Genomic DNA, 26,941 nt, shown 5'->3' with positions numbered 1-26,941 from the left:
TTCAGTGGCGTATAAGTAAATATACATACGTACATATGCAGATATATATAGACTTATCTGATAATGTGGATACTTATAATTTTAGACCTCATTTGATGTTGCGTTTTTTTTTTTTTTCATTTTTTTTAATAGATTGGTGTACATGGGTGGGCTTTCCGTTACTTGTAGTCCTAAATATACCGAGTTCATAAGGCGTGAAAAAAAGTAAAATAAAAAACCTTACTAGTAACTTATTTCTTTATTAATTTCAACATGTTTTTTTAAATTTAATAAATGATGACAAGAGCATAAAAATCATGTATCAGCAAATACAGAATATTCTGTTTTTACTTATTTATCACCATTGGCGTGTTGGAGGGCACAGATTTAGAAGAGGACTAATAATAAGTCTGTTCGGTTTCACTTCTACTTAAATTTTGATATAAATAAAAGCAAATTTTCGTAAAATATTTGATGCAGAGAAAAACTTAACATTTCCACTCCAACGGAAAACAGAAATAAAACTTTAAACATAAAAAATGGAGTCTCCAATTTATGCTTTTTAATTCTGCTGCTTCTCCTAAAATCATTATTTGTATAATATTTTATCAAATAATACTACACCCTATAACTCGGCTAGGGTATTGAACAGGAATAAGGTTGCGTGGTTGTTGAGATTATTCTTCTTTGCGAATAAAAAAAGAAAAATGCTATTATTTTGAGCTAATAAAGAAAGGGAGAATCACACACGTATACTACCATATGCATAGCATATGCATAGTATATATCATGGCATATGCTCTAATAACCTCCGACCTTATCTTTAGAGAATTAATTAGTAGAGCAAGAAAAATAGTTATTGTTAGAGGTGGTAGTCCTTTGGGTTCTTGAAAGAGATCTTCATACTGATTCAGCACCTGCTGTATCTCAGTGGGTATATTTCCTCTTCCTCCTTCTCCTCTGATGCGTTGAATTTTGTGCTATGGCACAGTAATTTCTCGTTAGTTTTTTCCCCTAAAGAGGGACCGATATACTGGTGTACTTTTCTAATCTTAGGCTTAGAAAAATGTGATGATTTAATTTACGTGCAGTTGAGAAATAATTTGTTTAGTTGCATATAGTTGAGAAACTTTTTTTAAAATTTTTTCATTTTACATATATGGTGGTGAGATTACCTCCAATGTAAAAAAAAAAAAACTTTTGTTTAAAAAATAATTAAGCAGATAAGCATACATTTTATTTAAAGTTACTCTTTCCAACTACTATAGTTGGAACAGCGGCTAATTTCGGCGTAGTTCGAACTGCTGCAGTTGTTATTGCAGCAGTTGGAGTTAAATATATCAAATCATACACCGAATTTGTATTCGCATACAGTTACAACTGCAATGCATACAATTGTAATTATATGCAACCAAACGGTCTCTAAGTGTTGGAGTGCTATTTTCCTTCACCACTACTATTAAAGTGCTTTTGGACGGATGCAAAGTCCTCTTCTTGAAAAAAAAAGAAAAAAAAACTTTAACTTTATTTGATGGATATGTTAAGGTGCAACTAATATGTCAGCTTGATTATACAACAGTGAATGATGAACGAGGCTCAGATCAAAAGTTTGACGTTTAGCTCACGTGAAGTATACAATAGTAATATATAAATCGAAGGTGCAATCTTAGCCATAAATCGCTTATATCATTTGTTCAGTTTTTTACTAGTTTTTCATTTCAGGTTTGATAAAAAGCCGAGTTAGAGCTTTTTATTCTATTACTGTGTCCTTCGCCTAAGCGTGACCGTCACACTGAACTGTTAATCAAGTAAAGAAACATCCCCTATATTTGAGGTAACCATAGCAATAATCTACATAATATCATGTATTATTAGTTATTAATAATCTTGGGGAAACTATTAAGCTATATATATATATATATATATATATATATAGAGCTAGGCTACTATACTATTTATAGTACCGAGCTCCAGTACTATAGTGTTTGTTTTCGATCTTAGGGCGTTCAAATCAACGATTCATACCGTTAAAACTGATCTAGGGTATTTAAAGTTTCTAGAAATAAAATTTTATATTTTTTCGACATAGTTTACTTTATGATCAAACTATTTCAAAATTGTCAATTTTCAATAGTTATTATAACGAGTTTGGAGTTTAACGGTGTAGAAGAATCTAAATTTCTTCAAATTTTGATAGAAAATACTTTAAACTATATAGATTAAGGTTAACATTCTTGATCTTGAATTTAAAAGTCCTATACTCAAATTTTAAAGATTATTCAATTTCCACCGTCTATTTTGATATAATTTATTTACTAAGTAAACGATATCGAACAAAACTAAAATTTTATTCCTAAGAAATTCATATACCTTAGATCATATTTAACGGTGTGGATCATTGATTTGAACACCCTAAGATCGAAAACAAACACTATAGTACCGGAGCTCGGTACTATAGATAGTATAGTAGTCTAATTCTATATATATATATATATATATATAGTTGAGTTAGAATACTTTCAATAGCACCAAAGAGGTAGCGCTTTTGAATTTTTAGTCTTTGGATGAAGAAATGTAAGGTTGGGATGATTGTGGCATGTGATGATGGGTGGAATAGTATTTGATTCAAAGGTTATTAATAATCAAGGAGTTGATCCAATAACTAAAAACTTAGAAGCACCAAGGAGGTGGTGCTTCTAAAAGTATTCTAGCTCAATAATATATATATATATATATATATATATATATATTTATTATTATAATATATATATATAATATATGGGCAATTTTCATGGTACCCCTCTCAAAGTCTAAAATATCATAGATGCCCCTCTAAATTTAAAATATCACCTATACCCTGTAAATACAGAAAATTATCATCAATACCCTTACTGTTAGTTAAGTTAGTTTTACCATAGTTATTAAAGGGTTAAGATGGGGTTAACTTTTAAAATGACTCATTTACCCTCAAGGTTCTTTTAGAAAAAATGTATGGAGATCCCCTCAATTATGCCATTTTGAAACTGCTCCCTCACTTTATTTTTTTAGTTGATATCATTTTAGTGTATGAAAAAAATGAGAATTTTTTAGTTTTTTTTTTGATTAATCTTACCACAATCTAGTCTCTATTTATATTTTATCGAATAAATTAATTATATATAAAAATTTAAATGAAAAAATAATGTTAAAAATTATCTGATCTTTCTTTAATTTGAAAGTTAAAATTTTTTTTAATCAAAATTATTCTCGATAATTTTATCTGCATTAAATGCATTAAAAAACTGAAACATAATATATTTTAGCTTTCGAACAAAAACTCTATTTTTGTTTCAATCGACAGAATAATTCATGCATATAGTTATGTGATTTACTTTTGCTTAAATAGGAAAAAAATAAAATCTATAATTTATTTCAAAATTACTATTACTAATAGGAATATAAATTGATATAAGATACGCAATTTTATCTAACTCGATTTTAAATGAGGTAGCTTATTACATGCTGAATAGGAATAGTTTCAGTTATAGATATCAAAAATAAAATCCATTCGTATGTAAATTCAGTTATGCATTTGGTCTATATTTAAACTGAACTTGAACCGAAATCCGAAACTAAAAACAAAACCAAAATTAGATATAAAAATACTATATATAAAATATATTTTATATATTTTTTTAATAATTAATATATTAATGATTTAATTTAATATGTATATATTAAATACTCAAATTTAGATTTACAAAATTATCTTAAAATACTATTAGTATTTTTATTATTAAGTATTAATAAGAGATAAAGGGTAAAAATGGTTATTTTGAAAAATTAACTCCGTTTCAATGGAGACCTAACGGGATCTAAACTAATAGAGGGCATTTATGATAATTTTTACATTTGGAGGGTATTGGTGATATTATCAATTTTAGAAGGGTTGATGAAAAATAGTTTCTAGAAGGGCATCTATGAAATTATTCCTATATATATAATATTATATTTATATATATATATATATATATAGCAGGGTTGCTGTGCTCTCAGGAGTACGGAGACCTTCGTGCTCCTGAGCCGTTTCCAATGATGGAGTTTCCGAATCGACGATCGGCTTCGTTAAACTTGATCTAACGTATTTGAAGTTTCTAGAAAATAATTTTTATAATTTTTCGATATCATTTACCTAGCAATCAAAAGGATTGAAAATCAATAATTTTTAACGGCTGAAAATAAAAATTCTATAAAAAGTGGTGATATAGCACTAAAATTTTCGATCAGAAATATTGATTTTGTTGTAGATAATATAAAAAAATTTGTATCAAAATTTCATCTAATTTGAATACTTTTACACCGTTAAACTTGAAAACGGCAGATATCAACCATTAAAAATTATGAATTTTGAATCCTTTCGATCATTAGATAAATGAAATAAAAAAATCACAAAAATTATTTTCTAGAAACTTCAAATGCGCTAGATCAAGTCTAATGGAGCCGATCGTCGATTCGAAAACTCCATCATCGAAAATGGCTCAGGAGCACGGAGGCCTTTGTGCTCCTGAGAGCACAGTAGTCCTGCTCTATAGTTATTAATAATCTTGGAGAAATTATGAAGGTATCTACGTACGTAGCCCTACTCTATATATATATATATGTTGTTACATTGTTATTTTTGTTTTTTTATGATAGTTAATTGAAATATTTTTATATGATATGGCAGCTATGATTGGCTTTAATTTCCTTCCAAATAACATTATTGGTAGAAAAAAAAAAGTTTTTTTTTTTTCTCCCCTACCCCTAAAGTAGCTAGAATTATAGTGCTTTTCAATTTATGGGCAAACATTATTCAGGTGCCAAGATTGATCCTTTTCACAACTTGTGAAAAGCATAGTTGAGACATATATAAGGTTTTTTTTCTTTTTAAATTACAGTTTGGAGTTGGTATATTTATGAAAATGTAGAGCATTTTGGGTTTGGAGTTACCATTTCCCTTTCACTACATTATTGAAAAGCCAACCCTTTTATTTTTTGTTATGATATTCAATGGCGTATATTTTCTCAAAAGAAAAAACTATTGAATGGTGTATAAGAAGAAGTTGATCTCTCACTTTCAAAGAAAAGTTAAGATGTTCAAAATACTATTTGTGTCAAATTTCAAGTTTGGAATCTTATTAAAAAAAAAACAATCTAACAGTGAACGGTCTAAAATATTCTAAACATTTTCATTCGCGAGCTTCTAAAATATCAGATATACTATGCAAGCGCACTAACAGAGCAGATAATTAGAGAAGTAAACTGTAGGAATCTAATATTATAATTGGTGAGTGTATAAGGAATATTTGAACTCAATACCTTCGAGAACTAAGCATGATTATAATTGACTTTAATATTATGTTATCCAAAAGGCCTATTTGAGAAATAATTAACATGAACATGAATTAAATGAGAGAAATTTTTTTTTGATCTCAGCACTAATTTTTTTTTGGGAAAACTTCAAAAGCACTAATTTTTTTTGGAAAAATTTCAAAAACCCTCCCAGTGGTTTCGTAGTTTCTCACTTTGCCCCCCTGTGGTTTAAAATATATCAATTTGTCCCTCTGTGGTTTCTTTTTTCTCTTTTTCTTATCAATTTCATTATTTTTTTTCTTAAATCAATGATAAAGTTAAAATTAAAGGGTACTAAAGTGAATATTTGATAAATCTAAATGGGTATCTGAAGTTTTTTGTATATAATTTAATGAAATATTAACGAAAAAACTACCGAAAAGATAAAAACGAAACCACAGGAGGGCAAATTGATACGCTTTAAACCACAGGGGGGCAAAGTGAGAAACTACGAAACCATAGGGGGGTTTTTGAAGTTTACCCTTTTTTTTTTGACATTTAAGCTACCAAAAAAATGATATACATAATTAGTTAGTCACCAAAGAAATATAATTTAGTTTTTAATAAAATGCTCATAAAATGTCATTTGTCCATATTCTTAATTGGTCCCATTACTTCTCTATAGAATTCAAATTTCTAAAATAGAAATATTATTTTTCAAATATTCAAATAAATTAAAATATAGTATAACAACACATTACATCACACATGAAATCAAATTGATAACCAAACGGCCACCTACTATTCAAAAATTAATTTAAAAAATAATTAGTTTAAAAATTCAATTATTAGTTGAAATATCAATTCCATTAGCTAAATAGCTACAAACCATTCCACCAACCCTAACAACGATTTAAAAAAAAAAAAATTCATATTTTCTATCGCAACGGTAATGGAAGGTTCCACAAAAATGAACGGCTACGTGCCAAAGGTGAAAGTTTATGATGAGGCCCCTCAGCTATTGGGTATTTTTAATATGGCCCTGAAGTTTTCTTATTTGTAACTTCCTATCTAATTAGAAAAATTTAAATTAATCGATAATTTTGTGGATGAAAAACAAATTTAGTTAGAAATTAATCGCTTCTAATTGATAAAATTATTATTTTTAAGAAAAATTCCAAATTCAAATAATTTGAGTAACTTAAATTAAAATGAATAAAAAATATAAATGTCCAATAACCTTGTAGATTTACTGTTTTGATGCTCCAAATCTTTTTCTTATTTTTATCTCTTTTCATAACAATTTAGAAATTCATTTAAATTCTAACAATAAATTATTATGTGTTACTTAATAATTACTCGATCATTGTGCCACGTGGCAAAGTTGAATTTTTTAGTTTTTCTTTTCTCAATTTTTGATATTGTAAAATTATAAATTACATTTAGAAGTATTGGTAGTAGAAATTAAAGGTTTGACAAATAATCGACAAGATGTAAAATACAAGTTTTATTGATATTTGCCCTCATAGTTATAAGGCCAATTTGCATAAAAAATTTACTAATTTTGGGCTTTTGCAAAAGTGGGCAATATTTTTCGTTTTTACAGATTCAGTCCGATTTTTTAGTAAACTGACCAAAATACCTTTATACTTTTTTCTCTCTCCTCTTTTTTTTTTTTTTCTCGTTCTTTTTTTTTTTCTCTTCCTAGAGAGCGGCGGAGGCAGAGGCAGAGGCAGAGGCGAAGGTGGCCCACTTCGGTTTTGTCCGGCGTATCTTTACCCTCGCCCGCGCACCTCTGCCTTCCTCACCTCCGACCCCGGCGAGGCCGCGCTGCGACTTTTTTTTTTTTCCCTCTCCGACCTCCTTCACCGCCTCCGATGACGACGCCTATCTCACCCTCTCTCGCCCTTCTCGCCCTTTCCTTCTCCCTCCTCCTTCGTCTCCTCTACCGCCTCAGACGACGACGCCTCTCCGCCGACATTGGCGCCACGGAGGTCACTCGGTGCCGCAACCTCGGAGCAGGGAATATTTAGCAGCGTCGTCGTCGACACCATGGTTATTGGCAAAGAGGCGTGACAAAAAACATTATAGAAGAGGAAGAAGAAAAAAATAAAGACAAAAAATTATATAAGAAGAAAGAAGATGATAAAATTGTACTGTTAAAATAAGATTACACTGTTTTAAAACAAACTTGCACTGTTTTAATAAAAATTACATCATTTGATATAAAAATTACACTCTTATGGAATGGATTTTACACTCTTAAGACTAACATTGCATTATTTAGGAAATTCTGCACTATTTCTTTTCCTTTTCTTTTTCTCTTTTCTTCTTCTTTTTCTTCGTCCGCTGCTGCCTCCCGCCCGGCCTGCGAAGGCACGGTGGGGGCTATCGCTGAGCTCGAGGAGGCTCCTGACAACGAGAAGGGACCTCCTCGAGCTCGGCGGCAGCCTCCACCGTGCCTTCGCGGGCTAGGTTCCTAGCAGCAGCGGAAGAAGAAGAAGAAGAGAGAGAAAGAAAAAGAAAAAAAAAGGTGCAAAAATTTTCTAAATAGTGTAACGTTAGTCTTAAAAGTGTAAAATCCATTATAAAAGAATGTAATTTCTATATTAAATAGTGCAATTTTTATTAAAACAGTGCAAATTTGTATTAAAATAGTGTAATCTTATTTTAACAGTGCAATTTCATTATCTTCTTCCTTCTTATATAATTTTTTATCTAGTTTTTTTCTTCTTCCTTTTCTATAATTTTTTTTTGTCATGCCTCTCCGCCAATGGCCACGGTGCCGGCGACGACGTCGCTAAAGACCACCCGCTCCGAGGTTGCGGCGCCGCAGCGACCTCCGCGGCGCAGATGTCGGCGGAGAGGCGTCGTCGTCGGAAGCGGCGGAGGAGGTGAAGGAGGAGGGAGAGGGAAAGGGCGAGAGAGGGTGAGATAGGCGTCGTCGTCGGAAGCGGTGGAGGAGGGTTGGAGAGGGAAAAAAAAAAGTTGCAACGCGGCCTCGGCAGGGTCAGAGGCGAGGAAGGCGGGGGGTGCGCGGGCGAGGGTAAGGATGTGCCGGATAAAACCGAAGCGGGTCGCCTCCGCCTCCGCCTTCACTTCCGCCTTCGTCTCCACCGCTCTCTGGGAAGAGAAAGAAAAAAAGAACGAGAGAAAAAAAAAAGAGGAGAGAGAAAAATGTATAAGTGTATTTTGGTTAGTTTGCTGAAAAATCGGACCAAATCTGCAAAAAAAAAAAAAAATGCAAATTGGCCTAGTTATAATTAGGTACAAATATACATAATTTTTTTTAACTATGAATTATTTTGAATCTCTTATTTAATGTTTTAAAATTTTAATTTTAATATTCAAACTATCAAATTATTTGATTTAACTTAGACAACAGTAATTTTACTTTAAGTTTTAAGTTATTATTTATTTTAATAAATTCATAGTCTGAGAATTATATGAAATATATTAATCAAATCTATAAAAATAAATAATATATTCAAATTTTTAAATCAAAAATATTCTTGACTGACTGAAATCAAACAAATTAATAATTGTGTAGTAAAATCAAAGTTTGAAAAGTTTAGATAGTTGATTTAAAATGATCTAAAGTTTAAATAAATTATGTATATATTTTTTTTATAAATATTACATTATTTAGAATATAAATTATATATTTTTTGGGGAGGGTTTGTCAACGGGATACATGTAGGGGGAGTAAAGTGCAATTTAGCCAAAAATTAAGAGTGTTGTAATAATCCTAGCATTGCTCGAAAATTAATTGCATTTGCGCCTAGTTACAAATGGTCTAATCGTGAGGCGTCTCCGTGCAAACTTACCACACGCCAACGGCTGCGCGTTACAGAAAAGGGCTCGAAGTTGGCTAAAATTACCGCATACTGCCACTGCCGCAAAATACGATACGCGGGGGAAGGTGAGGGGCAGAATCGTCCATACGGTAAAAGATAAAACACAATAGATCCATCATGCCCTGGGCCGAAGAAGAAGAACTATAACAACCCCTCCCCCTTTTCCCTTCTCTCTCTCTCTCTCTCTCTCTTCTCTCTCTCATCCTTGCTATAAAGGGGCGAGTCGAGACGAGATCGCGGGGACGGAGAGGGTCCTCTAGGGTTAGGGTTCTGGATCCTCGTCCTCCTCCTCCTCCGTCGTCGCCCTTCTCTTCTCCGGCTTCGTCTTCCTCTGGATCTTGGAGATCTCGGTCGATCGATCGATTTATTGATCTCTACGGTGGTAGTGAGTCGAATTCGTGACCTTGTTGCGGCGGCGATTGGGGAGTCGAGGCGGAGGCGGGAGAGGGCGCTCGGCGTGCGCTGCGAGAGCGATTGAGGCGCGGGGAGGTGTTTCGAGATGGGGATCGAGGAGAGGGATTGATCGGGGGCAAATGCGGATGATTTGGGGGTAGATATTTGGGGATTAGGAGGTGAATTCGAGTTGAGAGAGGTCGGAGAAGGGGAAGGAGCGGAGGGGGAGGGTCGCGAAAGCTGCGATTTGATTCGTCGGGGTTGGAGATCTGTGCAAGGATGCAGCAAGATCAGCGGAAGAAGGTAGGGGAGGGTTTCTTGATCTGAGTTTGGGGTATTGATTTCGTTTTAGTTTCGCTCTCCGCGTGGTTTTTGGGGTCTTTCATCTGTTTCCTCTCTAATCCAGATCTCATTACGGATAAAAAATCGGTCATTTTTTTAGTAATCTCTATGGTCTCATCCTTCAAATTCTTAGATGACACACTTCTTACCCTTTCATAAAGATTTTTGCAGCTACTAATTTTGTCAAAAAATTGCCTTTTTTGGTTCTCTTCCTCTTCTTCTTATCGTTATCCTCAAAATTTATTTCCCTTTCTTCTTTTAGAACACAGCCAAGTCCCTTTCTGATTGCGTCAATCATGTTAAATTTCTACAATTTCTTTATTTGTCGATGTACTCGCTCACTAGTCAGATTCTTTTGTACTGAATACTTTTGTTCCCCCTTTCTCCACCACTATCTCTGTTGTAGGAGGTAAAGATATAATTTTGCCTCTAAATTATCTCGAGAGATTCCATGTCTATTGTGTGGTTGTTTTCTATGAATCTGGTTCTCTTACCCACTTGCATGGTTGCATCATATTGATAGTGTCCATCTATTATTCCCTTATGGACCAGAACAAGTAAACAATTCATATTGGTGGGTTTTAGCATTGCCTTTTTAGAATAAAACAAAATAATTTTGTAATTCTTATTTATTTGTATTACTTCTTGCTCTACTCCTATGCTTCTATATTTATGGAGCTGATTGGAGTTGTATTTCTATGGATTTTCTTTTATTTGCATATGTTGGTGGTATTTTTGTGGACTCAGATCTGAGACTCTGCACGTTGCGTATTGTGGAAACAAAATTATCTACCAGCCTATAAGGAATTGCTTTAGAATACATGAATGTCTTTGCGTGCTTCTGTTGTGTATGAGACTTCTACTTGATACAATTCTGTGATTCATTAGGAAAAAAAAAAGTAATTTTCTGCATTTGTTGGTGAAGTTGATTACTGAAGCTTGAGCTGCAACTCGTTCTTTCATCACCTGCCGAACAGAGTTGTAGCAGTTATATATTTGCTCCTAATAGTATCTGGTATCTCGGTGTATATTAAGTTCAATGGGATCTATAGAAAAGATGATTTTGACATTTATTCTGTTACTTGGCTTGATTTGTGTGACATTTTTAAGTGTTGCAATGTTCATTTAAGATCTTTCTGACTTTATGTCTCACTTAGAGAATCCCAATTAGTATATTGTAATGATAAAACTCAGCATGGAAATCAGTTTCTTTCCTTTATCTGAGGCCTATCATTGGTAATAACACAATCTTGTTATGTTATGTGCTTAGTAACTGCCTTTGCAGCCATAAAAGTTCCTAGCACTTTTTCTTCTCCCTCATACACCGTTGATTGACTATGATAAAGCATTAGATTAAAACGTTGTTAATCACTAAACGCATTGGCGGTTTGTAGTTATAATTTAATTTGTCACCATCAATTCTTGTTCTTTTATTTATTTATTTATTTTTTATTTCTAGATTTCATTCATCAAATGAAGTCCTATTTAGCTTGAGCTGATAGTCGAGCAATTCCTTTCAATACTGATTTTCGTAATTTTACTGCAATTGATCAGTCATTTTTTTTTCCCTTTTCAGAATTCACCGGAGATGGATTTTTTCTCTGAGTATGGTGATGCCAATAGATACAAAATTCAAGAAGTCATCGGTAAGGGAAGCTACGGAGTTGTGTGTTCGGCGATTGATACACATACGGGAGAAAAAGTGGCAATAAAGAAAATACATGATATCTTTGAACACATCTCTGATGCTGCGCGGATCCTTCGTGAAATCAAGCTTCTCAGGCTTCTAAGACATCCTGACATAGTTGAAATCAAACACATTATGTTGCCTCCATCAAGGAGGGACTTCAAAGATATTTATGTTGTTTTCGAGCTCATGGAGTCTGATCTTCACCAAGTTATCAAGGCTAATGATGACTTAACGAAGGAGCACTATCAATTCTTCCTTTACCAGCTGCTCCGAGCATTGAAGTACATTCACACAGGTATGAGTCTTCGTCCTATTTTCTGCCGTATCTGCTATTAATCATGTTCAATGTAGTTCTTAGATCTTGTATTCTATTATTCCGATGCTATTATTATTCACCAATAATAGTAATAATGTCTGGAATTGTTGGCATATTATTGTTTTTCGCCTCTATCAGTCAATAATAATAATAATGTCTGGAAATATTGGCATGTTATTGTTCCCCCCTCTATCTCTTACCTCTTTCGAGTTTATCAGTATTCCAAACCTTGTGCTTTTCTTATGTCTAGACCCAATCTCCCTTTCCCTTTTAGAAAGGAAAAAGATTTTCTTATGTTTTTCTTAGGAGTTTAGCAGTTGTGTCTGATGTGGCATATGTTAGAGTTTGTGTGGCATTGTAGTCACAGGACTTTTTTTCTTTCAAGGGTGATAGAACATTTATGAACTTGACTCCTTCCCCTTGGAAAAAAAAAAATGGAGGTATGTTTGCCTCTTGGTCACTTTTTGAGTTTGTAAATAGTTAGTTCTCCACATTTGCCTCCTTTTTCGCTCCCTTGTTTATGTTTAAGTTGTCATCTCTTTCCTGTAGTCTTCCAGTCATACTCTTTTGGTGTTTATTTGCACTTTCCTTGTACCTATATTCTTGATAAGTACTGACTCCTGCATGTGAATTTTGCTGAGAGATTTTACAGTTAAAACTTTGCTATAGTTTGTTCAATTTGTTCTTATATGTTAAATGTTTAAACATTCCTCTTTTTTTTACTGCTTCGATCTTTAAGTATGTGTCAATTTGTCCTAAAGACTTTGACGTACAGGTTATTGCACTCTCTTACCATGTGTTTAATCTTTACTAATGAAAACTTGAATATTATAATTTGCCCCATAAGTATCTCACAAGTTCCTAAAAACTTGACAAATTTGAATATTGTATATTAGTTTGTTATCACATAGTATTCAAATTTCATAATACTCAAGTTTGACTCGCATTTTCATCCTGTTGTATGTATGCATTGACTTACATTAACTGTACTATGTTCTACATTGAGATTTGTGCTGATATTGACTCGATTTGAGCACAGCTAATGTTTATCACCGCGATTTGAAACCAAAGAACATATTAGCGAATGCGAATTGCAAACTCAAGATCTGTGATTTTGGACTGGCAAGAGTTGCATTCAACGACACCCCAACGACTATTTTTTGGACGGTATGTCAAGAGAATGAGCTTATTGTTCAATGCCAACCTTATTCACATCTTTTTAACATCATTCTGTACAATTAAAAAGAAAAGGTGCTTTATTAGTCAATTTCACATTTTGAAGCTTTACTATGTATTGTAGGATTATGTTGCAACCAGATGGTATAGAGCTCCTGAGTTGTGTGGATCTTTCTTTTCAAAGGTACATTTTGGTTACCTAATAATACACTTTCTTGTTTCTCTGTGCTTTCAGATGTTATCGTTGTTTGACTAACTATTAATATCATGCTTTTATACATGATCAGAGCACATAACATTCATCTTTTTAGCGTGCATCATTTATAATGCCGTGAACACACTGATGCGCACAGAATAGTGACGGAAGAGGACTAACTGACAAAATAATTACATATTGAGGGAGTTAAATTTAGATTTTTCAATGGCGAAAAATGATAATCGTGTAAATGTCAGGGTTCTTTTTTGCCTTTTAATCTAAGTTATAACCCACTATTAGTGATAACATATGCAAATTAAAACAGAATTCATAAGGACTACTTTGAATTTGTATGGATCAAAAAACCTGCCTTGCTTTTGTTTAAAGCTGAAAATTTAGGCATGTGCAATTTGCTAGACTTAGGTGCCATTTTCAGGTCTTTATTTTCTTCTTGTAGCTATCTGGCCGGTAGTTATTGTGGCACCAATAAGTCGTTTTGTGATGTTGCCTTACATTTTAGATCTGTGAAACATCAACTATGAATGTCATGATTAGCTGTCTTATGAGCTTTACATTTGGTAGTGAATAGTTGTATTTGCTTTGTATGTCCCTTCATTAACACTCAAGGACTTGAAAAAAAGGAAAAAGTAATTTAAGAAAATGCTTACTCAGAAAGCAGTTTGGTCAACTGGTTGAAGTATCAATTCTTTCATGTACTTTTGTTAGATTTGTTGTCTTCTCAAGTACGAGTTTTCTCTATTTACAATATTAAAGATATATTTCTGAAAAATTGCAGTATACGCCGGCTATTGATATTTGGAGCATTGGTTGCATATTTGCCGAGGTGTTAACTGGTAAACCTTTATTTCCTGGTAAAAATGTGGTCCACCAGTTGGATTTGATGACCGATCTTCTAGGCACTCCGTCATTGGATACAATTTCTCGGGTACGGTAATCTAATCTGAAAACATTCATTATGAAAATGTATCTTCTCTCCAGCTAGGAAAAATGTAATATGATAGCATCGCATAACTTTCTTTATTGACTACAGGTCCGAAATGAGAAGGCACGGAGGTACTTGAGCAGCATGAGGAAGAAACAGCCTATACCATTTTCACAGAAGTTCCCCAATGCAGATCCTTTAGCTCTTAAACTGTTGGAAAGGCTTTTAGCATTTGATCCGAAGGACAGACCAACTGCTGAAGAGGTACGCATTTGTTGTTTGGAGATGTGTTTCCCTCTTTTATGTTTATTTTTTACGCATTGCTATTGTGTTAAACCTATATCATTAATTTGAATATCTTAGTAATTTCATTTATTTATCCTTTTCCATGCTACCACTCAAATGGATGTTATGCTCATTTATCAGGCATTGGCCGACCCATATTTCAAAGGCTTGGCCAAAGTTGAGAGAGAACCATCATGTCAGCAGATTGCGAAAATGGAGTTTGAGTTTGAGCGGAGAAGAGTGACAAAAGAGGACATTAAGGAACTTATATTCCGTGAGATATTGGAATACCATCCACAGTTACTAAAGGACTACATTAATGGCACGGAGAGGACAAACTTCCTATATCCAAGGTATTGAGTTGTTACTATCACGTTTCATTCTATTTCCTATTTTGCCTCCATGTTTTTCATTAGTATTCATATGTAATATATATTTTTACTCGTCATTGTGCAGTGCTGTTGATCAATTTAGGAAGCAATTTGCTCACCTCGAGGAGAATGGTGGTAAAAATGGTGCTGTAGTTCCATTAGATAGGAAGCATGTTTCTCTTCCTAGGTGATGTATTTGGTTTTTTATTTTACTTAAAAGTTCATCCTGCTTAATTTTATATTAGTAGAAAATATGTCATTGCCCAGTTGAAATTTTGAACTTCCCATCTAACTTCCATTAGATGGGAAGCATGTTTCTCTTCCTATCTTTTCTGGTATATGACCCTACAAATTTCAATCTCCCAGTACACATCTTGCTTATGCAGTTTTCATTTGCTAGGTTTAAATCTAGACTATGATATTATTTTGCTGATTAAAATTTTTATTTCTTAAAATGAATGATATAAAAATGCACCTTTGAAGTGAATGCATGCATAAATATGCATTAATGAATGGATCATCTGTCATGTATACAGGTGGCACGAAATGAAAATTCCCAAAACAAACTGACAATTTTGGTTCGGTTCGGTTCGGTTCGGTTCGGTTTTAGTTGTAAATGGTTTGGTTTTGGTTTTAGAAGTTCCCAAACCTAAAATTCTGGTCTGATTGTGGATTGAGAAATTCAAAAACCAACCCAAACCAAAAAAAACTGAGGTGTACAATTGTGTATCTATAAATATTTGTATATATATTAGCATGCATGTATGAGTATATATATATAATTATACATATGTATCTATCAATATTTAACGCCAAGCTACCACTTAATACACCAAGTTAATCCCGAAAATCATTCTTGCAAACATTAAAAAATAACTAAAAGATGTATAAATTGTCTTAAAAAATTCAAGTGTTCAAAGCTATAAACCAAACCTGTAAACCAAACTGAAATTTTTGGTTTAGCTCCGTTTGGTTTTCCACACCAGTGGTTTCATTTTGGTTTTGATTTTTTAAAACCGAATTAGATTGGTTCGGTTTCAATTTATCTTGTCACCTGAACAGAACCAAACCTTGCCCACCCTTAGTTATGTGATGTCAAGAGCCTTAATCATCCATCCATATTGCCTTGTTGTCTTGCTTATTTTCTTAACAAACAAAATTGAAGGTGGCCTAGTCCTGACAAGTGTATTTTCGCTAAATATCCAAAAAAAAAGAACGGCATATATTAATATCTGCACAACAACATATTGTGTAGAAAAAGCACAGTGCTTTGCTGTGAAAGCATATCAGAGTTTGTCCTCTTGTTATGTTTGAAATTCGGCTAAGCACTGCTTAGTCTAAATAGTTTGCTTAATATTCTATATTATTATTCCATCACTGTTGAATTCAGCATCCATCACTGTTGAATTCAGCAGTCTATTTCTGGAAAGCAGGATATAATGTTTTATTCAAGTTAGAAACTTTCCTTTATTTTCATTTCCGTTGCGTCTCTGAATAATCATCTATATTTCTCATGCCAGGTCTACTATAGTTCACTCCACTACAATTCCTCCAAAGGAGCAACCAATCGTGGGTTCCTTGCGAGATAGGCAAATGCCCGATGAGGCATCCAAAAACCCCCGGGATATGGAAAGGTTTCCGGGAAATATAGCGAGACCTTCACAGCCACCCCAAAGGATTCCAACAGGTACTCCATTTTATGTTTTATGTACAGGCATTTTTTTCTGTTTGTTTAAAATCTCAGAATCCCACCGACTATCTCATAATTGCGGACTGGGATACAAAGTTTAATTTGGTGCGAAAAGACTCGCTTCTTTCCGATTGCATCATGGCCGCTGACAAAAAGAATGACCCAGTAACTATTCGGTGGACATTTCCATTGATGTTTTATTAAAAAATTTTGCAGCATCAATTGATAGTTTGTTTGAAGACTTTTCAAATTAAGTGCCAGCAGAAATGACGCCTAAAAAGTCTTATTTAGTTTCTAAGTTTTTTATTTTTTTGTCTTAAAAAATCAAACTCGATGGACCTTATTTTTGTTGGAATATATGTTACTGGGTTCTTGTACGAAATTAAACTCAGTCAACTTGACATAAGAAGTTGGGCTTTTTTTTTTAATTTAATCTTTGATTTAACCCTCTTTCTATTTGTCTCAATCTTAAACATTTAGTGTTGTGTCAATTTTTCTCTTTTTTCCCCCCCTTCTCCAGCGAGACCAGGAAAAGTTGTTGGATCAGTAATGCCATACGAAAATGGAACTGTGAAAGACACCTATGATCCAAGGAGATTAATAAGGAATAACCCAGTTATTCCTACCCAGCCAAACATGCCTCCGGCATACTGCTACGATCGGAGCACGGGCAAGCCGGAATGCGCTGGGAGAGACCCCTTGGAGACCGAGAGGGATTATTACATAATCAATAAAGTATCTCAACCATGCATGAATAATAGCCGGACAACAGCGGACATAACCTTAGACATGAGAGCTCCCCCTTTCTACTTTTCGGGGGGGCCGAAGGCTGATCCGGAGACGCATAGCCTTGCTTATACGAAATCCCCCTACAATGGCATCGCGGCAGCTGCTGCAGCTGCTGCCGCCGGCGCTCATAGGAAGGTTGGTGCCGTTCAGTTCGGCCTGTCGAGAATGTATTGACCATTAACAGACTAATCAGTGAATTTTAGTCAAAGCCGTTATTCTGGCGTAGCCGTGCCTTATCATTGAAGTACTTCTGAGGGGCGGATGGAGGGAAAGAAGCCACAGAAGAATGCTGAGGGAAGAGAAGAAATCAGTTTGGTGTGATGGAGAACAGCAGAAGAGACGCCTTTAAATCTGCACGGGACGAACATGGCTGGCATGATGTGCATATTTGGTGTGATTTCATGAAGACCTTCATTCTGAATGCAGGTTAAATAATTCAAAACAGTTGTTTCATTTATCTTTCTTGTACGAGTCCCCTGCGGTCAAAAAATTTTAGTCATTCCAAGACTAAAATTGCAAGAGAAATCTGTGGCTCTGTTAGAGTTTTCGTTCGGCATTTACTGTTATAGTTACAAAAAACCAGATGTAGCCTGTAAATATACTCTCCACTATCTATTTCCAATTTCGAAAGATACATCACCCAGGCATTATAAATAACTTCTTGTATGAGTAGTTCGACTATAAGAATCGCATCATAAGTGTTGTTATGTTGCCTTTATTTTTTCTTCATGTAGTTGCTTGTTACTAGAATTATAAGGAGGTTCCAATAAACATGTATCCTTTTGCTTTTGCGCTGTTATCTTGGATTTTTTTTTTTTTTTTTTCTTTCGGTTGGAAATATTTTTGTTTGTTTCTTTGGAGTGTTCTCATTATTAAGTTGCTTAGAGAAAGTCTTAAGAGCCGATCACTATCAATTTGAAACATCGTCTTTTCACTTTTTGTGCGTGTGGTTTTTTTCCATCCCCAAATATTTTTGTCAGCTTTTGAAGTGTGATTTTTTAACCACTATGATGATTTGGTTAGTTCAGAATCTTCAGATACGCTACTGCATTTATCGTACACTTCTCTTAATTTAGGGTCAGATTTATGGTTGATTTATGGTTCCACATGAAGACAAATCATTTCCCCATCTCAATTTATAGAACCTGTTTATTTCATCATTAATCAGAAACCAATTTATTGTATTACATGAGAGTACATAATAAATAGAACTGGGACCGTAATATTCCTAAAACATTCCTCTTACGCATAACATTTAGAAGATCATTCTATAACCTATGCATGATGATTGGAGCCCCATGCTGGGGATGGAGAGTTATGACTTGGTAAGGAGCATGAGCATACGAAGGCGAAAGCTCGAACGAGAAATGCTGCAGAATCCTCGCAAGGCACAGCTTCGCTTCCAGCAAGGCGAAGGTTTGGCCGATGCACACCCGTGGGCCGCCGCTGAAGGGGATGAAGGCGCCCGGAACCCTCGAAGCTTTGGATATTCCCTCAGCGAACCTCTCGGGGTTGAATTCCCCGGCGTCGGGGCCCCAGAATTCGGGATCGTGGTGGATGAACACTATGGGCAGAATGAGTTCTACGCCCGGCGGGTAGGTGACATCTCCTAGCTTCATTTCCTTGTATGTTTCCCGCGCGATCATAATCACGGGAGGATAGAGGCGAAGAACTTCGTATATAACCATCGTCACCTGCGGTAAAATGTTGTTTCTGCGTCAGCATTCTAACTTGTTATTGCCGGTTCAAGAGAGATGCGCGAATTTGGATACTCACAATCTTGAGCCGACTTAAGCCGCTGTAGTCGGGCTTACTCTTGCCGAACGCTCGTAACACCTCCTCCCTGGCCCGCTCCTGCCAGGCCGGGTGCATGCTCAGCACGACCATCGTCCACGTCAGAAGGACCGCCGTCGTCTCGTGCCCGGCGAAGTAGAACAGCCGGCATTCCCCGATCACGTCCTCCGTCGTCATCGTGGTTTCGGATCCTCCCTGCTCTGCACTCTCCTTCAAATTCGACTCCAGTAGTAAGGACAGCAAGTCAGTGTTCCTGGACCCTCCTTTTCTGATGGCCTCCTCTCTTTGCTCAATCATTCCCCTCATCAGCACATCAATCTCTGCAAGCATTTTGTCGATTCGCCTGTTCGTTTTTGTGGGAAGGTACCTGCATGTGTAAAGGAAATAGTAACATTTTTTTTGCTTTAAATTGATCGAAGAAGGAAATTAGAAAACGAATTAGGCTAGTATCCTGCACATGGCAAAGGCCGAGTTGGACCGAATCACAGTCGAAGTCCGCGAGCACAATGTGTAAAAGCCACCTTATGGTTCAAAAGGTTATGATTAATTGTCCTATGATTTTACTTATTTATTTTTTACACTGTAGATTGTAGAACTTTATTATTAAATTGGTCGGTAAAGTGATATTTTTTGCAAACCACATGGCAATACAATATAACATTTTACTGTCCTATAATATAAACTATACTATCCTATGGTTTGCAAATATATTATTTACTTGAATTTGATGTGATACTATCAAACATGGGTAGGTTAATTTTACTTCTCATGTATATTACCTAAGAGTAAATTCTAAATTGTATGATCCACAAGAAATTAAAAGGTTTCACACAATTAATTACTGGTGTACAGGTGCTCTTAAGTTCAACCATTCTAGTTTGAACCAAACCCAAAAATAACCCGATTTATGGGGAAAAAAAACAAAGATATTTTCAAGCTACCAAAAAAAAAAAAAANCTTTCGCTTATTTGCAAATAGTCATTTAAACTTTTTTAAAAAATTAGCTATATACGTAGATTCATATTTTATCAATTTAAAGTGATTAACATTACTCAATCGGTACAGAAACAATAAAGAACGCATGCTAGTGATTTAGATGAGTCTTCTTGATGCTAAAATTCACTTCATTTGGATGAAATTTGCCATAATTATTACATTTAATTTGTAAAACTCAAATACTAAATATTAATTTTATACTGCAAGAAACTGAATTTTGACATAAGAAAGTTTCTTTTCTATTGCCAGCATTTATCCTTTATCATTCTTAAGCATTTATCTTTTATTATATTTTAAGCATTTGACTAAATTTAATCACTTTAAATTATTAAAATATAAACTTAGTTGGTCAATTGTAAATTTTAACAGCTCAGGTGAAAGATATAAATTTTGAAAGTTTAGGATGCTAAGTGTAAACAGAGGATAGTTTGGTTGAGTTTGATGCATTTAACCCTTTAACTTTATACATCTTTAAGTGTTGTGCTGCATATATAAATATATCCAACCAAATTTAAACCTTTATTTAGATGTCAGAATAAGCTATTCAAAAGTATCTTTATGAAAACTTTTTAGTATGATTATAATAAGTATGAGGTTTGATTTTTGTTCCTCTAAATGTCATGATATTCATAATTTGCAAGAATAATATATTTCATCTGTAAGTTTATTTGTCGTATTCCAAAAAAATGTGCTATATTTCATTCTAAATATTTGATCATAATTTTAATGCACTAAATATATAGATTTATTAAGGCTTTGTTTAGGTTTTGGAGTAAGATATTCAATGATAACTCATTTCCTATAAAAATTTTCTTGTGTGATTGGAATTTAGTTGTTTGGCTTTTTTGTTCCTTGAAAAGTCTTTGGATCCATAATTTGGTATAATAGTATATTTTATCTAAAGATAATTAATTTTATTTTGAAAAATAAACTTTAAGGTTGAATATAATATCTATTCTAAATATTCGATCACACTCCAAATCTATCAAATATGACATATTCTTTGAGTGAATCAAAAAAATTTATCAAATAAAAGGCCCTGTTTGGATGTATGACAATCTTGTTCGGTATATCTATTTGATTTACTCGAAAAATTTATGTGTTTTATTGGTAAAGAGTTTGATGAAATATTTAGAATGAAATATTATTTTTAAATTTTAAGTTATTTTTGCATAATAAGATATACTATTTTGTGGATGAATTATGTTGTCCTTTTAAACCATAGATACCATAGATAGCAAAATATTTGAAGAACCAAAAAAAAAAAAAAAAAAAAAAAACCTTCTTACCTACCATCATACTAAAACAGTTTTACACGAAATACATTATCTTTGAATAATTTATTATGACATTCAAACAGAATTAAATCAATTAAAAGAATTTGCTAAATAAATTATTCATGCATCCAAATAGAGTCGTAATGTACGCATACCTGTATCCAGGAAAGTGCCTATGGGATACAATCTCGCCTATCTCGTTCTGGAGCTGGAAGATGCGCCGCCCTTGCTCGAGGCTGCTCCCAAACGCCGTGCGGGAGATGACGTCGCCGGTGAAACTTTGAAATTCGGGCCACACGTCCACCTCCCGATGCAGCGACATTTCACCGTCACCTCCTTCTGCAGTAAAAAGCTTCTCCCATCTCTCGATCAATTCGTCGCAGCATGCAGAAAACGCCGGTAACATGCACTGTACATGACGTAAATTTGAATTTAAATGGAAGAAAATTAAATAAAGTTAGAAATCTGATGGAACTCAAACTTATAATCTTCTATTCTGGTGCCATATTAAATTAATATGAAATAGACTTTGATCTCCAAAAACTTAAGCTATTAAAAAAAATAATATTATTAATATTTATATCCAATGGCCGTATAACATATATTTTTGAAATTGATATTTGAATATTAAAAAAAGAAAGTAAAATTTCGGAATTTATAATATTCACTAATGTGTTTTAGTCCGTACTGTACAAATTAATCTGTGCATATATATTATAAGCGTGTGTTAAATAATATAAGGGGATCGTTTTTTCAAAAAACAGAACGTATTAGATGCATGATGTTTTTTTTAATATTTATGTTCAATACTCTCGTTTTCTATCTGAGTTTGAAACTTTTTGATAGGCCATAAAAACATCACTATTTCAAGGGATCGGAAGAATGGAAAGGTCGCCTCCAGGGATGTCAATGGATCGAATTCGTAGCAAATTTTTAAAAACTTGAATTTGAAACTGGCAATCAAATTAAAATGCAAATTCAAATTTTGGAGTACGGCAGATTTTAAAAATTTATATTTAAAATCAAATCTGACCAAAAATTCAAAATTCGAATTCGATCCCGAAAACCTGAATCTGCAAGCAATCATTTTTCCTTACCACATTTTAAAACTTATTATATTAATATTTATTAATTGAAATATAACATCAAACATTCTTATATATTATATAATATAAAATTTATTCGAATTCGGATAGGATAGAAACTATTGGTTAATTGATGGCGAGTATTTTGGTCAATGTAAAAAAGAGAAAAAGGAAAATGTAAATATATATATTAGGCTGATGGGTGAGTGCATGCGACACCAGCAAGATTTAAAATAGCCTTGTATATGAAATATAATAGAAATAAATTTCTTAATTTCTCTATAACATTTTGGATTGTTACTAGGTCCAAGAAATTAAGAGGATTAAGTATGCTGGGATTAGAGCAGTTCTAAAATGGGTGATCCTCTGAAAAGCGGGATGTCACAATTTGTATCAGAATCAAGCACTAGTCGAAAATACAAGATGAATTTCGGTGGAGCCAAGGTTATACAGTGAGTAAGGCACGGCTTCTCGACTTATGACTATTATGGGTGTAGCGTGGCTCTCTGCAAGGTCAGCTAAAGACTAGCAAGATGAGTTTTATATTGCTTGTTGCTTGTGAATATGCTTGAACTTCAGAAACATGTCAGGACTTAAAGAGGAAAGAATTGTGACACCCCCAAGATTTAAAATATATAGTATTATATGTGAAATATAATATGACTAAATATCTTAACCCGACAATAGTATTTTTTGCAGTGACTAAACTTAAGAGGTTAAGATTGCCAAACGTGCAGGGACTAAAGTAGTTATAGAATAGGAGACTCCCTTGAAAGTGGGCACCACAATCTCCCATCGTAGTTTTACTCATTTCTTTGTTTTAATCTTCTTGAATTTGGAGCGGCGATGCTTTAATCTACAAATTTAATAATCTATTATTTTAGACTTGTAGATTAAAATAAAATTTATATCCGAATCTAAATATGTCAGATTTTTATTTTTTTATAACCATATCCGAAACTATATTCGTTTAGTATCGAATAAACTCGTTATGTTTGAATTTGAATTCAAATGAAATTTTGGATATCTGTATCCATCGACATCCCTAGCCCAAAGTGTAGGGTCGAACTTTTCCAGCTTTCTAAAGCATGGATAACTTATTATCCCCTTAAACTAAAGCAAAAAACTAGGGTTGGGATTTGAAGGAAGAGAAGTGATCTTAGTTACCTTTAGTTTCTCCAAGTGGAAAGCAGGGTTGATGATTCTCCTGTGATTGGCCCATTTCTCACCTTCATGAAGTAAAAGCCCTGTGATCACAAGCCTTTCTACTGAGTCAGGCTCGTGTTTCTGAAAGTGCCCAAACTTGGTTGACAAAACCTCCTTGACCAAATCTGGGTCCATTATGGTCACTGCTGGTTGGGGTCCAAGCCAAATGAATGATATTTTACCTTATTTAAAAAAAACAAAAAAAATCAATTATTTGGCAAAATTATTTATTCTGAGAAACTGTTTGGTTGAATGTAATTGTAAATGCAATAAAAAATGCAGCAATTATTATATATATATAGTTAAAAAACACTGTAAGTATAAATAATTTGCTTTGTTGTGTGCCATGCATTGAGAAGTTTATTTATACAATTTATGAAAGGTATATGCATGCAATCAAATATTTTGCTTTTGAAGTATATATAGTAAGTCGATATTAGCAAGGGACATGATCGAACTCAAAAAACTATAGAGCTGTAGGAGAATTTAAAATAAGATGCACGAGTCAAAGAGAAGAGTATGAATTGAAAAATCTATATAAAAGTATATATGCAACAAAAACCGATCAACAAGGAACTGCAAAACCGAAGAAAAACTATGTACCATGTTCCCTCATGGCTTCTTGAAACAGCGGCGCGACGCGCGGGATTATATCGTGGGACGGTGGAAGGGGCTTCGCTTGGCGCTCTTTCCGGAGCTGCTCCATGCGGCTGGCGTCGCCATAGATGGGCCGGTACGTCGTGCCCCTGAGCCCCTGGGCCCGAAGGGCGCGATCGAGCCTCCGCGGCCGCAGCCACAGCCAATTCAACAGTCTCAGGAACACCACCACAAAACCTGCAGCTACTGCAACAAAGCCTAATAAAACTACACTCCAAAACATTGTTACTTGCTTACTTTGTTATAATACACTATGCCTTAGGCACAATTGGGCGCTTTTTATAGCAAAGTATATGAGAAGAGAAATGATACGACAAAGTGGAATGGAAATTAAGGGTTGGTTTTGAAAATTCTTTGTACAACCGTGTTAAGTGTTTGAATGTTCTAAATAAGACGCCTTGAACGGTAAGGACAAAAGTAAAAAAATAAAAAAAAAAAGGAAAAAATATTTTTTCCTTTTTTTTTTTTTTCCTCTGTCTAAACTTTCCTCGTCACTTCCTCCATAAGATGTGTTGAACGGTAAGGAATCAGCTAAGATATAAAGACAAAAGTAAGAAAGGGAAGAGAGAGTGAAAAAAAAAAAAAAAAAAAAAAAAAAAAAAAAAAAAAAAACTATTCCTACAAAGGATGCATATAAAGCTCAGAAGAACATCATTTCTTAACCATAAAATGTTTTTTTTTTTTCTTTTTTTTTTTACCGACCGTCCATAGAGCAAGTCGCAAAAGGCTTGGTGGTTGGTACCCGAGACCCAAGTTCGAATCCTAGTTGATTCACATTTCCAGCTAAATTTATTTCTAAATGAAATAAACGAAGCGAGTAGCGTGCTACCTATCTCTCTCAAAATGTTTTTTTTTCTCTCTTTAAAGCTTCATATTCATTTAATTCCTACGTATGTGTGTATACATGAACACAGCAACTATATATATTACTGGTAGCACGGAGATCAACCTTCATACTACTAAGTTATTTTTAATAATACGACTTTCAAATCGACGATTGATTTTATTAGATATGATTTACGTTATTAGAAATACTTGGAAACTACATTTTATATTTTTTTGACATTATTTGACTAGTGATCAAATAGTCTTAAAATTGATAATTTTAATAGCCGATGTGATACGATTGTAAATTTAATAGTGTAAAATAATCCAAATTCAGTAAATTTTTTGTCGAAACTTTTTTCACAATTTAGAGAAAGATTAGTATCTCTGATCTTAAATTCAAATTTTTTTATCATCTTACGAGATTTTTATTTTCAGTCATTCATTTTTAGACTACTCGTTTGATAGATAAATGATGTCGAAAAATTATAAAATTTGATTTATAAATGCTTTTAATAGTGTAAATTAAGTCTAACTAAGCCAACAATCGATATGGAAGCCGCATCATTAAAAACAATATGGTAACATGGAAGCTTCCGTATTGCCGATAGTATAGTAGCCAGGCATATATATATATATATATAGAGAGAGAGAGAGAGAGAGAGAGAGAGAGAGAGAGAGAGAGTGTGTTTGGCTGGAGTGCTTCCGAGTGGAGTATTTCTAATAGCACCAAGCACTTAATGCTACCAAGTTTTCCACCATTAAATTTACTTCTTTGACTATTTTCATCCGTTAGATTATACTATTTAACTACCTACTCAACTATAGAAGACCACTATCATCCTAATCACACATTCCTTCATTCAAAGTCCGAAAATCTAATCGCACCAATAATTTAGTGCTATTAGAAGCATTCCAGTCTAATTATATATATATATATATTCCGACTATAAAGCATCACTCATGTGGTGCTTCCTATTTTATAATCCTTAGATCGACCCCTTCGACCAATTCTAATCTTTGAATTAATATTATTATCTCAGGGGACCACTCAACTCTAAGTGGATCACTCAATCTTAGGCGTGACCACTATCATTTTAACCCTACAATTTTTGATCCAAGAGTCAAAAAGTTGGAAGCACCAACTCCTTTATACTTCTCAAGGTATAGTAGCTCCACACTATATATATAGTACATTTTTTGTGCTTTCCAAAGTAAGAAGACTTCAATATTTATAAGTTGTTTTCGATGATAGGACGTTTAATTCGATGATCGGGTTCGTTAGGTATGATCCACGTTAATAGAATTATTTAGAATTAAATTTCATAATTTTTCGACATTATTACCAAGTGATCAAAGAGTTTCAGAAATGACTAATTTAACGACTGATGTGGCACGTTTGTAACTTCAAGGTATGAAACAATTCAAATCATATAAGCTTTAATATAAAATTCTACCTAATATTAATAGCAAGATCAATACTTTCGATTTGAAATTTGAGTTATAACTATTTTTATATATTTTTTTTATTTTCAACTGTTCATTTTAAGACTACTTATTTACTAGACAAATGAAATCAAAAAAATTATAAAATTTTGTTTTTCTAGATAGTTCCAACATTATAAATTATGTCTAACGGAATTGATCGTCAAATTTGATTTCTCATTATCAAATATACTTTACAAGCACGAATGCCTCTGTATTTTCGAATTAATGCACAAGAACTTAACTAGAGAGAGAGAGAGAGAGAGAGAGAGAGAGAGA

General features: G+C 33.8%; 2 protein-coding genes across 2 annotated transcripts; one reads left to right on the top strand and one right to left on the bottom strand.

Moving 5' to 3' along the window:
- LOC109717280 (mitogen-activated protein kinase 10-like) lies at window positions 9,313–18,136 on the top strand. Its single transcript, XM_020242958.1, has 10 exons — window positions 9,313–9,842; window positions 11,458–11,866; window positions 12,927–13,054; window positions 13,188–13,247; window positions 14,056–14,205; window positions 14,311–14,466; window positions 14,629–14,840; window positions 14,944–15,045; window positions 16,379–16,545; window positions 17,069–18,136. The coding sequence occupies exons 1-10, from the start codon at window positions 9,819–9,821 to the stop codon at window positions 17,509–17,511; spliced, it is 1,851 nt and encodes a 616-aa protein (XP_020098547.1). The 5' UTR covers window positions 9,313–9,818; the 3' UTR covers window positions 17,512–18,136.
- LOC109717014 (cytochrome P450 72A11-like) lies at window positions 18,384–24,564 on the bottom strand. The gene is made up of 5 exons (XM_020242656.1): window positions 24,299–24,564; window positions 23,657–23,877; window positions 21,560–21,813; window positions 19,114–19,498; window positions 18,384–19,031 (listed from the first exon to the last, which is right to left on the bottom strand). The coding sequence occupies exons 1-5, from the start codon at window positions 24,399–24,401 to the stop codon at window positions 18,606–18,608; spliced, it is 1,389 nt and encodes a 462-aa protein (XP_020098245.1). The 5' UTR covers window positions 24,402–24,564; the 3' UTR covers window positions 18,384–18,605.

This window comes from Ananas comosus, linkage group 11 (assembly GCF_001540865.1).
Source record: "Ananas comosus cultivar F153 linkage group 11, ASM154086v1, whole genome shotgun sequence".
Taxonomy (NCBI): Eukaryota; Viridiplantae; Streptophyta; class Magnoliopsida; order Poales; family Bromeliaceae; genus Ananas; species Ananas comosus.
The sequence above is the reverse complement of the archived record's forward strand: the minus strand, read 5'-3'. Positions and strand labels throughout refer to the sequence as shown.

Coding starts and splice junctions, on each gene's coding strand:
- LOC109717280 (XM_020242958.1), top strand. CDS start 9,819: ATGCAGCAAGATCAGCGGAAGAAG. Junction 11,867..12,926: donor ATTGAAGTACATTCACACAG/GTATGAGTCTTC, acceptor ATTTGAGCACAG/CTAATGTTTATCACCGCGAT. Junction 15,046..16,378: donor AAGCATGTTTCTCTTCCTAG/GTGATGTATTTG, acceptor TTCTCATGCCAG/GTCTACTATAGTTCACTCCA.
- LOC109717014 (XM_020242656.1), bottom strand. CDS start 24,401: ATGGAGCAGCTCCGGAAAGAGCGCCAAGCGAAGCCCCTTCCACCGTCC. Junction 23,878..24,298: donor AGAAGCCATGAGGGAACATG/GTACATAGTTTT, acceptor TTTTTAAATAAG/GTAAAATATCATTCATTTGG. Junction 19,032..19,113: donor GCTTAAGTCGGCTCAAGATT/GTGAGTATCCAA, acceptor ATTTTACCGCAG/GTGACGATGGTTATATACGA.